Genomic DNA, 18,335 nt, shown 5'->3' on the forward strand with positions numbered 1-18,335 from the left:
TTGTCTTGTATTTCAGTGCTGCACATGCTGCATCCATAGTAGCATCAATAAAAAAAAAAAACAATAAAAAAAAACTTGAAGGTCCCAAATAATAATGTTTATCAGCTGTCTACAAGAAGTCCAGGTCGTCTTAGAAGCAAGATTTGGAATACAGTTGCAAAAAAAAAAAAAAAATCACCCATTCAGCCTCTGTGGTGGATCTACAGCATCTCAGTGTCTAACCTCATTAGGATCAGAGTGGGTGGGGGTGCTATCAGAATGAGATGCTGCGCTGATTGGCTGCTTGAATGATGTCTGAGAGGTCTACATATCCAGAATGTGAACCCGAACAGGAGGAGGCAACTATTCAAGTATTGACAGGTCGAGGGTATAAAAGTGTGTCTGAGAAGTACACTGTATACACTTTTTTGTCTTTAATGTGTAACTTTATGTGGCCGGTCATGACAGTGGTAAACTGTCTAAAGAGTGCATTTTATATTTTAGGTGGGCTGTGCACCTCAAACTGTAAGACGTGACAGGCACTGTTTTAATTTATAAAGCCTCAACTGGCAAATAGCCGGCATATATCACTTCTTTATTACACCTGTCTCATAGTCTACCCATTCCAGTAATTGGCTGAAGCTCCAAGTTCCACAGGCAAACACTTCATTTGCTAAAACTGCTTTGAGCGTCTCTGCTGCATTTACATGGAACACTTTTCAAGAAACATTCAAACTTCACACACTTGTTACTATTGGTCAGTGGATCAAAACTCTGCCTTTGAATGTTAGTGTTTTTATTTGTTTTGTTGCCATTATTTGTATCATTGTTTGTTCACATTTATTATTTTTGTTGTACTATAGACATCATTAAAATGAGCCCTGAATGATTATTCGAGATTTAAGTACAGGTATAGGAATTTTTTGTTTCATTACCTTATCTTGTCACATTTATTGTACCAAATCGTGTGTGTGTGTGTGTGTGTGTGTGTGTGTGTGTGTGTGTGTGTGTGTGTGTGTGCGTGTATGTATGTGTGTGTGTGTGTGTGTGTGTGTGTGTGTGTGTGTGTGTGTGTGTGTGTGTGTTGAGGGGTGGAGCAGTAGTCGGAGCTCTCTCTCTCTCTCTCTCTCTCTCTCTCTCTCTCTCTGTCTATGTCCACAGACGGCGCTCTGTAGCGCAACAGTTCAAACATCACATTCAGGCTTATTTGACCTCATTTGGACACTTGCTGGATGCTGCACCGATGTAAGATCATCATCAAAACTGAGTATTGTGGTAAGTTTTCTTTTCTTTTCTTTTTTTCTTTGCACACGCTCGCTGTCTGCGCTGTGCTTTCTGTCCTCGGTGCTCAGAGTATTTTCTTATTGATAAACGTTCACAGAAGATGAACACGAGGGCTTAATTAAGTTTATGTGCAGTTACTTAGTAACGTTGCAGTTTGCTTGTCACGCTAGAGGAGTTAATGTGATGCTATGAAAGTTTTTTTTTTTCCACTGTAGCCTCCTCATGCTGTGATCTTATTATTATTATTATTATCCGCAATTATTGGACACTTTTGCTACTCATGTATCTAATATTTAAATCTCACTTCGTCACCGTAATGAACACTGGGATCTTTGCGTTGTGTTGTTTTCTTGGTGCTATATAAACCCCCGGGATATTCATTGATTAACTAATTAAGTAATTCTTCAAAGCATGAGAACAAAAATTCTGACAACTGAGTTAATTATTTATTCATTTTATTACTGAAAAGTAAGTCCCTCTTAGAATAAATGGAAGAGTGATGCCATGTTCTGCATTTTCTGCATATCCTTATGCCAAATCAAAGGCACAAGGGTATAGGCCTATCATTCCATTATCAGTCTGGAAATCAGGAAAACCTCAGTTAATTTTTAAAAGCTTTTTCAAATTACTTCCATTATGTCAATTAAAAAAGCCTGACTTGTTATTCCAACACAGAGCTCTTATTCACTGATTATAAGTCAAATAAAATAATGTTTTTGTCGTCATTATTAGGCTTTCATGTTTACTGATAGTCAAGTCAAGTCAACATTATTTAGGCTATATTGCACATTTAGAACAACCGAGGTTGACCAAAGTGCTTAACAGAGTCAAAAGGTTAAACATATATCATAAAATAATGTTGAAATCATTATGAAAATCTGCTGAGCTAAAACATCATGAAATACTAGTTAAAGTCATCGTAAAATATTTTTGGAGTAAAGATTATCATTGTGAAGGGAAAGCCATGCACCTCTTTAAAAGTCAATAGCAACATTTTAAAATCATTCCTGTAGGGAACAGTGATCCAGTGGATAGAAAGCACTTTTTTTTTCTGTTAGGAGGCGAGCAGGTGCAATTTGGACCAGCTGCAGGCGTTCGATGGACGACTGGTCCAAACCCACAAACAAAGAATTACAATAATGGAGTCGAGGCATGATAAAAAATATCACCCATAGATAGTTGGGAGGGAGATTGGCTTTTACTTTTGCTATTAGTCTCAGCTGATAGAAGCTCGACTTCACATGGAAGAAATCTGCTTATCAAATTAAAAACATCATCCAAGTAAACCCCAAGACTCTACACAGATGAGTGAACATTAAATGGGTTTGAAATGGTTTCATGAAATAGGGAACAAAGCCCTGGAAGTAAAGACGTACATTTAAATAGTACTCAAATACACTGATGGCACTACAGCACACTTCGGGCACTAGTTCACACAGCAGCCTTCAGCTACCTGTTAGCTCGCCTCTGATACAGTGGCTGAGGCCAAGAGTCGGAATAGGACGATGACACATTAAGCTAAGAAAAGAAAAAGAGAAAATGATCGAGCAAGAAGCAGAGTGTACATTCCTGCAGATATGAATCATAGTGCTGTATTGTGTTGAATGTTGTGGGACAGGGTTTCGATCTTGTCACAGTCACTGAAGAAGAAGTTAAGCAAGTTATTTGCTCCCTAAGAAACTCAAAAAGCAGAGATGCTTCCCATCAGTATTCATCAAAAAACATTCAGCTACTCTAATTCCCCCTATTGCTCATTTAGTAAACCTCTCTATTGCACAAAGCTTTTTTCCAAACGAATGGAAACATGCGATTGTGACTCCCATCTTCAAATCCAGGGACCACCATGAAGTCAGTAATTATAGACCTGTAAGCATACTGCCAGTTATCTCTAAGGTTGCAGAGAAAGTGGTCATAAAACAACTAACAGACCACAACAACAGCTGCAACCCTGGTCTAAATCCTGTCCAGTTTGGCTTCAGACAAAGTTACTCTACAGAAACAGCCATCTTACACCTAACAGAGCAAATCAGATCACGTCTTGACAAAGGTGGAGTTGTTGGAGCTGTATTCCTAGACTTGCGTAAAGCCTTTGATATAGTTAATCACAACTTTCTCATATCTAAACTCTCGACTTCAACTTTTCATCTAATACACTTGCATGGATATCATCATACCTATCCAACAGAATGCAGTGTGTGAAAATCAAAGATGTGTGCTCCAGCAACTTGAAGTGCACAATGGCTGTACCTCAAGGATCTGTGTTAGGCCGATTACTTTTTAGTCTCTACATCAATGACCTTCCACAGTATTGTCATGGCGTAGAGGTACAATTATACGCAGATGACACTGTTTTATACACACATGCAACATCAGCTCAGCTAGTAGCTGTGAAACTAGCCAGTGCTCTGGATGGAGTGGTTGAGTGGCTAGATAAATCCTGTCTTACTTTAAATGTAAGCAAAACAAAAGGCATGTTCTTCTCTAAAACCAAGCTGCACACCCCAGATGTAAACCTCTACATTAAGGGTGAACAAATTGAGACTGTCGCTGAATTTAAATATCTTGGTGTTTTACTAGATTCAAATCTCAACTTCAAGAAACACATCAAGAAAATGACAAAAACTATTAAATATAACATGGCAAATTTTAGACAGCTTAGAGCCTGTCTTTCTACAGAGGCTGCTAAGATATTTCTGCATGCCCTCATTTTCTCACAGATCTCATACTGTATCACCTGCTGGGGGCAGGCCTGTACAACAACTATTAGACCTTCAGAATCTTTGGACAAACAGGCTCTGAAAATCTTTGACAATAAGCCATTAAGGTATCACCACTGTGAGATACTACACAAACACAATCTATTAACGTATTTTCAAATCTCTGTACAGTTTACAAAATTTTAAAAGGCTTGGCTCCCACCTGTTTGCGCAAGTTTGTCTGTGACCGTGCCGTTGGCTCTTTAAGGTCCACTAGAATAGCTTCCATATATAACTGAGCTGTACCCTTTCGTTAATCAGCCTTTGGGCAGGCAGCTTTCTCTGTCAAAGCCATTAAACAATGGAAAACTATTCCGGACAATATAAAAAACTGTGGTTTGTTTGGTAGCTTTAAAGCTAATCTAAAAAAATCACTTAAAAACCTCTCAACAATGCACTCACAAATTTTTTTAGTCAACTGCTCCTTATAACTTCTCGTCTCATTCAGTTTTATCTCCACTTGGGGCTGACAAGGTGCGTGTGTCGTGGGTGTGTGTGTGTGGGTGTGTGTGATGCGCGCTGTTCATGCCACTAGACTCTGACTATGTGGTATGGGTGTGTGAGTGTGTGCGCGCCTGTGAAGGACATTTCATGTGTAATACATTGCTATTTGTTACATGTCCTTTACTTGCTGAATGATGTCTTACAACAGTGCAGTTGCACTCATACCTTTGGTTGGCGCCAAAGCGCACCAAACCAAATTTCTACATATTGTTGCTTTAATTAATGCCTGCTGCCTTATGTCTGGTCCACTGTTTCAACAATAGCAATTCTAATGACACTGAGTGTGACTTGTCTTATCTCAGGATTATTTCCTTTTTTTTCATCTATTTCCCCCCCTTGTGGCACTCAAAGTTGTGTCCTGCTTCTCGCTGCACATAGGTCTACATAGTCGGGTCATCTGGGTGAGTGCTTCATTGGTAGTTTGTTGTATTTTCCCTTTCAAGTCTGTGATGGTGTGGAGTCCCTGACATACCATCCTCAGGTTGTTGGTTGCCAGCTTGGACACCGACTGTTGCTTTTATTCCCTTTTTGCCTTTTGTATTGTTGTCCATGAGTATTCCTCTTCTGATCCAGAGGTGAAGGCTGCTAAATGTGCTTCGAGAGCTACATGGACGTCACTATTGAGAATGAATTATATTGTTTTAGTGGGGACCACGTCCTCTGCTCATTTCCTGATGAAGCTGGTGACGGTGTCTGTGTAGTCATTGATATTTTTGGTCCTGAACGTCTCCAAGTCCACATGATCAAAACAATCCTGCAGGAAAGCATCTGATTGGTCTGACCAGCTGCGTAAGGTCTCAGGCCTCAGGCCTTCAGCCTCTGCCTAGGAGGCGAGAAAGAGGATGGAGGAATGATCCACTTTGCCAAAAGCCAGGTGGGGGAGAGCTTTGTATCCATGGCAGAAAGTTCAACTCCACAAAAAAGTACCTAGAGGAAACAATGGCCAGCTTTCCCACTTTCCCCATTACCAACTGCCTCCACTTACATGTAATTACTCCTAATATTATTTATGTCTGCTTACCTGCATATACACAAACAGAAGAGCACATTGTTGAGAACATGCTTCCACACAGCTCCATTCTACAGCACATTGAGCTACAATGTGAGATAGTGTTTGTCACTATCTGACACACACTGCCTAAAAAGAGTTCTCTTCACCCCCACTTTGTAGACATTGATTTGTTTCAAGACGTAAGTGGTAGTTAAGAGGGCCTTTGAAAAGTACAAAAAATAAAACAAGTGTCACGTACAAAGAAGAGGTGAGAACAGAAGAGGGCAAACAAAAGGACAGGAAACTGAATGAGGTTAGCGTTGACAGGAGAAGATATGAAATTGAATAAGAAAGGACATTACATGAGGGAAGGGAAGAAAAGGAACAAGTAGAGATGGAGAGAGGGATGGAGAGAAGAGCAAACAGAAGAGAGAGCTTCAAACACACTGAGCAAACACTGCATATCCACTCAATTGTATCTTCTTATGTTGGTGGGGTCATGCTTTTGATAGCAATGAAACAGAGAAAATCTAAATGACCCTCCTGCTTGTGTCTAGGGAAAAACATAGGAGTTTCCATTTGAATTGGTAAACATCCACTGTGATGCAGCTTTTAAGGCTTTTTATCCTATTCTGTTAATCTGGCCAATTTTGCCTATAATTACAGCCATTTGTGTCTAATACATGGGTTTTGCCCCTGTGTGGGAAAAGTTAATTGTAGTGAATGCTGTGACATTTCATAAAAACACAACAGATGTGTACTCAGACCTTTTTAGAAATTAATGTTCCCTGTGCCTGCTGCCCAGTCATCATCATGTTTTTTTTTTTTTTTTTCTGTTATCCATTACTTACTTGAATGTGTGTGTGTTTGTGCATGTGTGTGCGCGCGTGTGTGTATATGTTTATCTTTGTATCTATGTAAGAATTATCGTGGAAACCAAATTCAAACTGTTCCAGGGAAGCGTGTTCCTGTTTGCTTGTCTGAATGAGCATGACCAGCTGGAATGGGTATTGATGAAACGCATGGCTAATCTGTGAGCTCTTGTCAGTCTTTGTAATGAAAAGTGCGGAGGCGATGTCCTGGTGGTGCTGTAGACCTGATCCAACCCTGCAAAAAGTCTGATAATTGAACAGCAGCAGAGGAAGTAGACCCCTGAGGGGAGTAAGACTGATGGATCATCAATAAGCTGATGGTTGATCTCTTTAACTTAAGCCCTCTTGTTCTGAAGTGGAATTTATCTTGGAAAGAACAAATAAACCGAAGAAATTGGTTGTCCATCATCTGATGGCTTAATGACCATAGTCTGTATTGTTTACAACATTGGATTCTTGAAAAGGGCCTTTTTACATTGCCAGTGTGTAAAAGGGACAACTTAAATGCCCTACAATTCTCATTCTGAAAATATCAAGAACGGACTTCTAAGCAGCCAGCATGAATGTATTTGCCTGATTTAATGTTACACAGTTTAAGAAGGACTCTGTGTGTTACTTACACTTCAGGGTTCAAAAACTGCAGATACAAACAAGAAAGCATATTGTTGAGAACACGTTTCTGCACCGCTTCAGTTTACAGCACCAATCTACAATGACGCCATACAGTTAACAAAGGAAAAGTTCCTTTCAACTAGTGACTGAAAAAAAAAGGAATGATATAGTAAATCTGGCAAAAGATGATAAAAATCATGCAAAAATATTATTGTGAGACCTGTTTTACATAACTGCACATTTTACAATGATTCAGCAAGCCTTCCAGTCACAGACTGTTTACATATATTGTCATTGGGCCTCCTTATCACAGAGAGAATTTAGAAGTTAGCACGGCTCATAACAACAGTTCAACTTCTGTTAAAACATGCATGTGGAAATGAACAGCCAACTTTCCTGACTGCCTCTGCCTAACAAATACATGAAGCAAAAGAATGAAAGAACACAGTAAATACATTTTTCCCTCATAAAATAAAAAAACACCCCTTTACACCTCATCAATATATAGAAGGGGGTTGCTTTGTTTAGAAACTCATGATCTCCCTGTCCTCACATACATATTAACCAGACAAGCATTTGTTATAATGGCCACCTTGTTGGTCTCTCTTCCCCTTCAGTTTGTTGTTTGTACAAAGCTGGGGCTCTAAAAATGATGAGGTAACTACTAGGGGTGTGTTGTAATCAGGTATTGATACTGTCACCGATACGACGTTGTGCCACAACATGGATTTTTGCCATACCGTTATCACTAGTTTAAACACATACACTGGGTTGTAGTGCACACACGAGGCAACATTAATTGCTCAACCTACCAGCCAAAGTGGCATGTAAATACAAGTAGTGTTCAATATTGATTTGTGACAGACAACAGCTCAGATTGAGCTCCCCCGTCTTCTGCTTGTTTCTCTCTGACACTCAGAGCAGAACCAGTGGCTCACACACTCACTGCCCCTTTAAGTCTGCTCTGGGGCTTTAACACAGGCTGTATGCTGGAACAGATTCTCCATTACAAAGGCTTTACCTGCTTATAAAGGTGAGGTTAAACTGATGTTTCGCTTGCATTAAGTCCAAGATGATTAAAAGAAGTGGGATATGGCTCTGACTTGTGGTGAAAGGAGCAGCTGGAAAGACTAAAACTTCTGACAGTTTGCTGACCGCCACATCAGTCACAATAAAAGTCCCCACTTTTGTAGCTGTTGAGACACTTTTATTATGATAAAGTTATATGGGGAAGTGTGTTGTTTTTGTCAGCAGCTGTTTAACACACCTCTGCATGAGAGAAACAGAACTTAAAACCACACAGATTCAGTCAGAAGCTTCTGAGATCTAAACGCACAGTGACTTTTAAAAACATCTTTCTCTGGTCTTATGCACAGACCTGAGTTAGATACCCCATCAAACAGAGGGGGAGAAAGTGAGTGGTATATGTTCTCATGCTCAATCCCTCTCACACTTACTGTGATATAATACTGTTTCCAGAAAAAGCAAAAAAATACCGTAGTATGAATCTGAGGTCATATCGCCCACTTCTATTAATTACAGAGGAATCCAACTCTTTGCCTCTAGTAAAAAAAAACATGTAACCATGAAGAGGCCTTTTATACAGAAAGCAGAAAGACAACAACTTTTCAGCTTGAAGAAAATTCAGCTTTTGACAAGTGTTAAAAGGCTGCTTTGTTGATTGCGAAAGACATAATTGTATGTCACTGAAAGCATCCCTCTAAGTTCCCTTTTTGCTATGAGAGGTTTATCATTACAAGAAATATGACCTGAAAAAGCTGTATATATCCATGGTTCCATGAGACTCTCGACAGAAATGACTGAACATTTTTCACTTCTGTAAAAATCACAGCTGTTGTATTATGGGAGCTGATTTATAAGGAGCACTATTCATTGGGAAATACTTAGCACCTTAAGGCTTGAGAGAAGGCGCTAAAAACAGTGTATAGCTCGCTGCTATAAGTTTGTGTGGGTTTTATCATAACCTGTCACTCAATTAGGCACATCAGCTTAGCATGGCTCCACATTGCTGTCCATCTCAGTCTCTCTTGCTTACTTATAGATCTGCTCTTAGTACAATTCTCACTCACAACTGAGCAGGCTTCAGGTGGTAACACTTCTTATTTTCAGTTTCAAGCAAGCCCAAATGTGTCTCTTTGAGCCTTACTCATTTGAACTTTAATGATATTATGTGAATGCACAGAGAGATAGCGAGAGATAGGATTTCAAAATGCCAGTTCCCCCCAGTAGTCTAAGCCTATAGCAGCATAACTACAGTATATGTAGAATATGAGAATGAGGGATTCACGGTGTCCATTTATATGTTCGACATGTCTATAAATATGCTTGACATTACAATGGGTCGCACACATAGAATCACAAAAATGAATTTTGGAGTACATTTCAAGCCAAAAATAGTAAACCAGACTACTAAAACTGAATTAAAAAAGATCCTATTTGCATAAACTGTGTAAAAACATTAACTGATATAACCCACTCAGTGCTGTGATCCAACTGATATACATTTTTATTGATAAGATAAAACCTGGTACCTGAGCTGTAGATACAAAAAGAACATTGTGCACTTACACATGTATAATATACACACATATCACACAGGTACACTCACACACAGTGCTCCATAAATGTCATTGTTTCCTTTGAATGTGAATGTAAAGAGCACTGCCTCTTCAATCAACATTCATTCTGACTCCCTTGTTTGTCTTTCATTTGCTCTGAACAGGGCCTTTTGGACCTTCTCTTGACCTTACATCCCCATTGCAACATGTCCCAGGAAGTTCCTCATTGAGATGACCACGGATTGGCAGACAAAAGAAGTGATGCCTTCTGGCAAGACTGATTGTCAGTGTTCACGTATTGTGTGTGCCAGAGATTAGAATGACGAGGGTTTTTTCCTGCCCGACCTGGATGTCAGGAGCAACCGGGGAAGTGTTAGTGTGTGTTTAAAAAATCAATTAATGTACCCGTCATCAAATAAGGCTCTGAAAAAGAATTGAATGTGTGGGGTTGCATTTTTTGGTGACTGAATAAGAGACAAATAGACAATAAAATAAAATAAAAATATAAATTCACTAAAATAATGACATTCCAGTAGTTATTTTAATTCAATATCGTTCATACAGTATCATGTCGATACAAGGCTGGATTAGAATAAGATTTACACAGGAAATTGGTCCAAAGGGCTTTTTATAATTCATAATAAGGGATCAAGATGAACCTAGTTCAGCAGTCCTGCACAGAGGCATTATGGCAGATTTTGTAAACTCATGTGGGCTGAGCAAACTTCAGTTCATTCATTTGTACATAACTATCTTCTTTAGTTAGTTAGACTAGCCTAAACACATTTTAAGCTATTTTATTTTTCCATTTTTGACACTAAGAGGGATTGTGATGGTGAATATGGCACATTTTTTGTGCTAGTTGATTGTTAATACACTTTTACACTTTTATCTTTCTTTATTTTGATTACTTTCTATTTCCTATTTCCTTCAATGGTTGTTATTTTTCCGCTGAAATCAATGATCAATTATGGAGGTCAATTACTGAGAGGCAAAATATTGATTGGCACTTTTTCTATTATTTAAAGTGAATGACTTCACATCATTGTAATGCATGACCAACTGATTGCTTTGCAATATCATCAAGAGACCCAAACCTTAACAGGAAATAAATATTCAACAATGATGTGTGCAGACGTTAGTGACTTCTTGAGATGAAAACAGACCTTTTCCTGGTGGATCGTGCTCTGATTTTGTAATGATAATATTATGCAAGGGCTACTCAGGCTGCTCTTCAGAACAAAAAGCATGATAAAATACATTATTTTCTTATATTACAGTAAATGTCAACCAATTTACCTGAAGACTGTCTGCTCTGCTGGGAAGCTACATGTGCTGCAGATAGTGCTATGAGTATTGTTATTGTATATCTTAGAGTCAGAGTGGGCTCTGCTTGAAAAACAACACCAAGCATAGTTTTTCTAACATACATTCTAAAAAAATGGTTTTCATTTCAGCATATATTGGAAAACATAAATGCGGACCAAGTTTACAACTGGGATAGGCCCATTTCAGCCAACTGATGCATTGATTGGGTTCCAAAATAACTAATCTTGTCTATTGACAGGATTATGTTAGTGTGTGTACTTGCATATTTTAAAGTATTAAGTGGCTTAGGTTATCTCACTGCATAATGCTCTCTGGCATCTTTGGCTAGTTCAGGGTCTCGCTTTAACAGGGTAAGGAAAACCAAGATCCAAGATCTAACATGAGAAAGGAGTTAGATTCATGCGCGCTATGATTAATTTATTGAGGGTACAGTAGATACATTTTAGGAGGTGGTATATCTTTCAACCTTGATGTTGAAAAAGAACAAGATAAGGAGATGTCTATTTATTTCCAAATGTTGTTTTGTTTACTGTGATTATGAAACCCATACAGCGAAGAAATAAAACTCATAGTTGTTGTTTAACCAAACACATTCTACAATAGTCAGTGTTGCCTGTTGATGTAGTTCGTATCACTGATTTACTTTATCACTCATTGTGTCCATATTCTGTTGCACAATTCATCTCTTTACTTCCTATCATCCTCATATTAATACATATAAGTCAAGGTTGTTATTTCCTCTCCGCAGGTCAGTGCGCTGTGTTCCCAACAGAGCACCATTCATTAGGCATCACGGTAGGGGATGAGGGTGTGCCTGCGTGTGGCATGGGGGTCATTAAGAAGCCACTATAGCCTTATAAACAAGTCATATACTAATAGAACTAAAAGTGTTGTGTTTTTGTTCCAGTGCAGGCTTGTTTTTGTTTTGACGGAAGGAGGGTTGTTAAGTTGATTAGTGGTTTTGTATTCTGCAACCTCTGCTTTACAACAGTTTAACAACTTTTAAACTATTGACTCTAGTCAACATCATTAGCATCGACCATTTTGACCGTACACATCTCTTGATAGCTTTAACAAATGTTCAATGTAAACTCAATTTAAACTCTCCCTTTTTTGTGAACATTTAATGAGTCATTGTTAAATTTGATGTATGATGCTTATGTTTTTCGTTTTGTTTATGATGAATAAAGCATGGCTATAAAATATTATAAATATTATATATAAAGTGAAATATTTTGGTAAAGGGATGAAGATGCTTAATGACTATTTCTCTGTCAATCAACCTAAGAGCAGATACGTTATTGATACGTTATATTGAGGCCAGTACTACAGTGGAAGTTCAACGTACCCTGTTCATTTTGGGGGTTTTTTTGGTTAATGGGCTTTGCTTACCCCAACAAATGACATGCCATTTGGTGGTCAAACAAAATGGTTATCAACTTGATAAGTCAAGTTTCTTTGAGCAAGTTCATGATAAAGGGGTGTTGTTCCCAACAAAAAGTAAAAATTGTGATCACAAAATATGAACTTGTGCACACAACATTAAAATTAATCATTTTTGGGACCTTTGGGACTCTGTAAAAACACCTTTTGTTTTGTTCCATTTGATTTAGTTGCACAAATGTATTCTTGTGGCATGTGTGTCAGCAGCAACCCTGACAGTGACAAACTGAGAAGTATGGAGATAATTACTTATTATATTATAAATAATTCCAAGTAGTAATAAATATACTTACATTCTTTGGTTGAAAGAATGATTGGTCTGTTGTCGGACCATATCAGGAAAGCACAATGAGTATATCTATCACTTATATCTTTCATATCAAAACAATTCTACCAGAAAGCCAAAGATCCCTATCACTGTAAAAAAAAAAAATGGGAAAATTACAGTAATTATCTGGCAGCAATTGACAAGTAACTTACTGTACAGTACTGTAATGTTTACTGTGATTCCTTAGACAGTGGTGGTTACTATGATACCTTACAGCATTATAGTTATTTCTGTGAATTCCTACAGTAGCATAATGGTTGCTGTGATTATTTACAGCTGAGTGATTTTTACTGTGATTTCTACAGTATTGTGTTTATTAATGTGTTTTCAGACATATTACACAGTACCGTACTGCAATCATATTCACAGTAATTAACAGGGCAGTAACACAGGAAATTACTGTGGATTTCACAGCCATTCTTTACACTTCCGGTGCAAAGCAGCATGGTGCACAGCGCAGGGGTCATTTTAACAACCAGTGCGCAGGTGGTGCGTTCCTATCTTGACTCAGAAAACTACTGAGCCTTATACCACCTAAAACTTGATCTAAAGTGTGGTGCAGTATGTTCCTAATATCAAGAGGAAGCATTCGAAAGATGGACATACAAGTTCACAACAAATATCCACTGAGCTTAATCCACACACACAGGATGCACAACAGCTACACAGCACCTACTCCACAGTTTCATATCTGTGCATTTCCTAAATCATTCACATTTATGTTTTAACTGGACAGAGGGCTGAGAGATGGAGAGCTTTTGTTTCTGTTTGTTTCCAAGCTCCCCATCAACTTATTTTGTTCTATGTTCAGGGGCACAATAAAAGCAGAGTTAAAGTTAAATGAGCCGACTGGAGCTAGGTCTATCTCAAAATAAAAACTGGAATCAGCCTTGTAAATAGCATCACACACAACTGCCTTCAATGTTGTGCTTTGCCTCTGTGCAATGCCTGTCATTACCTGTGTGTCCAATTGGACTCAAAGCTGATCGTTTGCTCTTACTGACGTTGTTCCCTTTTTTCTAGCTCCTTGCTTGTGTTGTACTTACTCTCTGATGTACGTCGCTTTGGATAAAAGCGTCTGCTAAGTGAAGTGAATTGTAGTAGAATTGTCTGACACTCTGCTTCGGTTCATTCATGCCACACCTAAAACACCAAAATATCAAAATACCAAAATATAGTCGGACACGTCCCAAATGACCGAACAAAAAAGGCACAGACCTCTGTGCTTGAGATAACTTATTGATCGCTAGAATGTTTTTTTTGAAGGTTGATCGCTTTCCTGAACATAACCTGTCATGTGAAGGTCAGCTGCATAAGTTACTATGGTGATATATCCCTGTAAGTGAAGTGAACCACCTCCTAGTACTGAAAATCTATAATAACTACAAATCCTGCTTTGAAGTAAAGACATTCATGTGTATGAGTGTTTTAACTCACTGGTGGTGTGTGTGGTCACAGTGTTTTAGTTTAATATTTGAACAGGGGTGCGGGGTTACTTTGTTATCATTGGGTACTGTTGAGATGTGGAACCAAAGAGCAGTCACATTACATGTGTGATGTAAATTACTAAATGCTGCATTAGATGTATAGAATGTTATAAATGTCCTTATGTAACATTACAACAAAGGCTTTCTGTCCCACATACCTGTAGTGCTCAATGTGAAAACCTTTAGATTGTGTTTCTGTTTGAAGTGTGAAATTAATTGACTTGGCTTTGTCTTGCAGAACAGTTGACCAGTTGCTAATGGGATCGTATCCACACTTGTTGCCACATACCCATAACTGTCTCCATGGAGCTCATCCAGGCCACCCAAGTGTCCTTGTTGTCCCATGTTACCCCTTCAGCAGCATGGAACAACTACTCCAATCCCCCATTCACCCATTTCCTGCCCCTCTCCACTCCGTCTGAACAGCTTTTGGACTTCAGCGAAAGTGACGGCTCCTTGCTCTTTAACGACACTTGCCATAACTGCACCAAACCTGAACCAGAGTCACTCCCTGGCTTGGCTGGGATCTTCATCCCGCTCATCTATGGGATAGTGTGTGTAGTAGGCCTGGTGGGCAACACTCTGGTCATCCATGTGATTGTAAACTACACCAAGAATGAGTCAGTCACCAACATCTACATCCTGAACTTAGCCATTGCAGACGAGCTCTTCATGCTGGGCCTTCCTTTCTTGGCAGTGCAGAACGCTCTCCTCTTTTGGCCCTTTGGCTCGCTGATGTGTCGAGTGGTCATGACAGTGGATGCCTTCAACCAGTTCACGAGCATCTTCTGTCTGACTGTGATGTCAGTGGACCGCTACCTGGCTGTGGTGCACCCAATTCGCTCCTTCTGGTGGAGGCGCCCCCGAGTGGCCAAGGCCATCAGTGCCACAGTTTGGGCAGGGTCTTTTGTGGTGGTGCTGCCGGTGGTGGTGTTTGCCGACGTGCTGAAGGATGATGGGAACTGCAGCATTGTATGGCCCGAGCCTGCAGAAGTGTGGAAGACATCTTTCATCGTGTACACGTGCACTGTGGGATTCTTCTGCCCCCTGCTGGTCATCTGCTTGTGCTACCTGTTGATCGTCATCAAGGTACAGCTGCCACAGACAGATTTAGGAGGTTTGGTTTGTAATATTAAAGATGCCCATCTATCAAAGTTTAAGTCCCGTGAAGCAATACCTCAAAATCGGAGTGAAAACAAATGTTCCTGAATGTTCAAAAGCAAAGTTTATGAATTGTTTTAGACCATTTGAAAAGAGATGAAGTATCGACAGCCAGCAGCTGATTTCACAGAATCAGAAAGACTTCTGACCAAAATTCTCCCCTTAAGCTGTGTATGAGTACAGGCTTGTATATTCAGAATTTTATCAAAGAACATGATGTATTCTTGCAGAGTTCCTCCGTGTTTGCACTGGAGTCCACCAGGAGTGTCATGATGCTAAACATAAGAAACTCTTTCAAATAATAATGCTGCAATGCAGAGAAAGCCTTTGAGGCAGTAACAGCGTCCTTAACAACCTACACAAACACATTGGCCCACTCTCATATCCATATAATTGCTGTTTCCTGCTGTTATCATTAATGATGTTGGCAACATCTGAACTGAAATAATGAAGAATACAGTGGAGGAGTTATGTTTTGATTCTGTGGAAAACAGAGAGAAAATATCCACCCACCACAATATACAAATATTAACTGCATGCCTGTTCTATTATTTTTCACAGCATGAATACACATTGATGCTCTAATATAACAATGTTAAAGAAAGTATTCTTAAGTATACTTAAACCAAAATGTTTTTTTTCTCCCAACCACTAGAAAGTACTTGCCATGCAGATGGTGTTGTCCACATATTTCAAGTTGTTTTACTGTTAACATTTTCTTCTGCATATCATAATGACCCCTCCTTCATGAATAAAACAATATAAGAAGGAAAAACAGGATTGATACCATTATATGTTATATTCATTCCAGAGCACTGAAAAATGACAGAATCATCTGGTGCATTTGAGAGATGTCAAAATGATCTTACTCTTATTTACTGTGAACAGCTCCATTCAGGATATTTCACAGGTTCAAAGTTACATCTGCAGTTATATTTACGGTGCAGAAGGAGGGGATGAGTCAGAGCCTAAGCATCTCTTTTGTCTTGGAAAAGTGATTTCTTTTTTCTTTTACAGGTGCGCAGCGTTGGAAAACGAGCACAGGCTACATCTTCTCGCCGCAGAAAGTCAGAGCGCAAAATCACCAGGATGGTTGTAGTTGTGGTCGCAGTGTTTGTCCTTTGCTGGCTACCGTTTTATGCTCTGAACATCGTCAACCTCCAGGTGGTCCTGCCTAGGGACTTCAGGGGGCTCTACTTTTTTGTTGTTGTGCTCTCCTATGCGAACAGCTGTGCAAACCCAATACTTTATGGTTTTTTGTCTGACAACTTCAAGAGAGGCTTCAGGAAGGCCCTGTGCTGCAATTCACGTCATGTTAAGAACAGCAACAGGGCTGCAACTGAGGTGCATAGACCAACAGAGGAGTGGGGTGGTATTGCTCTCCAAGTATTAAAAAGGGAAGGAGTCATAGATGTGCATGGAAAAGACGGCGGTGAAAAGGTGGAAGAGGGGGAAATCACTGGAACAGAAGGGGCCATACAGATGAGTGAAATATCCAAAACGTCCCAAAACGGAAACCACCATGGAGTAACCAAGGGTTCAAAGACACAGGTTGTGCAAAGGGCCAAGTGTGAGCCAGAACACTCTGGACAGATTGACAAACATGGAGACCTGGCTGATGAAGGCCCAGACTTTGATCCTGCAGAGGCAGTGTCCTCTTCGGCAAACAAAAGTAGAAATAGGTCACAAGCTGAAGAACTCCCAGACAAAAACTCTGTGCTGGAAATCAGCTATCTGTAACAGCTGATGAACTATTATCAGGTTCTTTTGTTATTTGTCCTTTGCGTGTTATTTAAAAATATATTGTTTTAAATATTACAAACAACTGTTGTGTAGTAATGATGGTTTAGATTTAGATCATTTGTGGAGACCGTTTTTATTAGAGGTTGTGGTGAGATTTGTTTGTTTTTTGCCATGGTTTTTAGAAAAGGAAAACTGGCTGTCATGATATTGCTTATGTTGAAGCTAATGTAAAAATAACATATACGTATTAATACATGCATTGCTTGGAAAAACAGCAAAGGAAAATGCCTGCAAGTATTATTTGTAAGTCTAAAAAATAGAGGAACACTGGTGTTTGAAAGACAACTTTTTGGAAGAGTGAAATTATTTTGCAAACTCAAATTCTGGAGCCTTTCAATGGACAAAGCCCCAAAATCATGATCAAAGATTTCTTTATCATTCTTCTACATCAAGGATGATCTTTTATTTGTTCCTTAAAAACAACACGATTTGTTGAAAATGGCCAACATTTCATTAGTCAATGTAGTGCTTTTGTTGAGCCATTTTTGAACACCCACGATGTGTCTGCCAACATTTTACATATCGTTGTAACTTACATTTTTTAACAACATGCTTAAGCTTACTTCCTAAAGTGTGTACTCTCTACACACGATGGTGTAAGTAAGCTTATACAAATATATATATTGTGGGATGTATTGTCTTCAATGTGCTTCATAGTGAGAAAACTTCACAAACCTTTGAACAAATCTGGTGTATGTTTTATTCCAATTAAATTAAGAACTCATGTTTAAAAAAAAAGTGATATTCTACAAAAAAGAAAGGTCCTGACACAGAAACTTCTGTCATCCTTAATAACCATTCTATGGGTGATTTGCAGCCCACACGATTTCTTCATTGATGAAATAGTAAAACAAAAATAGGGCCAGCCTGTGTTTGTCAGACTAATGAGAAGTCTTTATTTAGAAGGCTCATGGATTTCAGTCAAAAGCATCAGCTGAGTTGCTTACAGTATGTTACAAAGACAACTTTCCACATGGGAATCTGAATTTATCCACTTTTTTGTCAGTGATAATGAGTAAATATTTGTATTTAGATTGTGTATTATTAGTAGTATTGTCGAGGAAGTCAAGCCAAGTGTGCTGTGGTGAGATGCTGATAAATATATGTTTACAGTTGATATTGCTATTTAAATGTATTTTTTGGTTAATAAACTGTGCTGTGTGTGATCACTTCAAAGAGTGTGTTCATGACATGCATGTAACCGTTG

The 18,335-nt window shown here is 39.0% G+C and overlaps 1 protein-coding gene across 2 annotated transcripts; it reads left to right on the forward strand.

Annotated features, from left to right (window-relative positions):
- The first annotated feature begins 29 nt into the window (after window positions 1-29).
- On the forward strand, window positions 30-18,292 carry si:zfos-169g10.2 (somatostatin receptor type 5). Of its 2 annotated transcripts, XM_065955439.1 has the most exons (4): window positions 30-1,254; window positions 9,742-9,860; window positions 14,403-15,253; window positions 16,343-18,292. In XM_065955439.1, exons 3-4 carry the CDS (start codon window positions 14,468-14,470, stop codon window positions 17,063-17,065), a joined length of 1,509 nt encoding a protein of 502 aa, XP_065811511.1. In that variant the 5' UTR covers window positions 30-1,254; window positions 9,742-9,860; window positions 14,403-14,467; the 3' UTR covers window positions 17,066-18,292. The 2 variants fall into 2 exon arrangements, with proteins under 2 accessions (XP_065811511.1, XP_065811505.1); XM_065955433.1 differs by lacking the exon at window positions 9,742-9,860.
- Window positions 18,293-18,335: the final 43 nt, after the last annotated feature.

Source organism: Labrus bergylta, chromosome 1 (assembly GCF_963930695.1).
Source record: "Labrus bergylta chromosome 1, fLabBer1.1, whole genome shotgun sequence".
NCBI lineage: Eukaryota > Metazoa > Chordata > Actinopteri > Labriformes > Labridae > Labrus > Labrus bergylta.

Excerpts from the sequence above, each read along its gene's own strand:
- si:zfos-169g10.2 (XM_065955439.1), top strand. The coding sequence starts at position 14,468 with ATGGAGCTCATCCAGGCCACCCAAGTGTCCTTGTTGTCCCATGTTACC. Across the intron at positions 15,254-16,342 it reads ACCTGTTGATCGTCATCAAG|GTGCGCAGCGTTGGAAAACG; the intron begins GTACAGCTGCCA and ends TTTCTTTTACAG.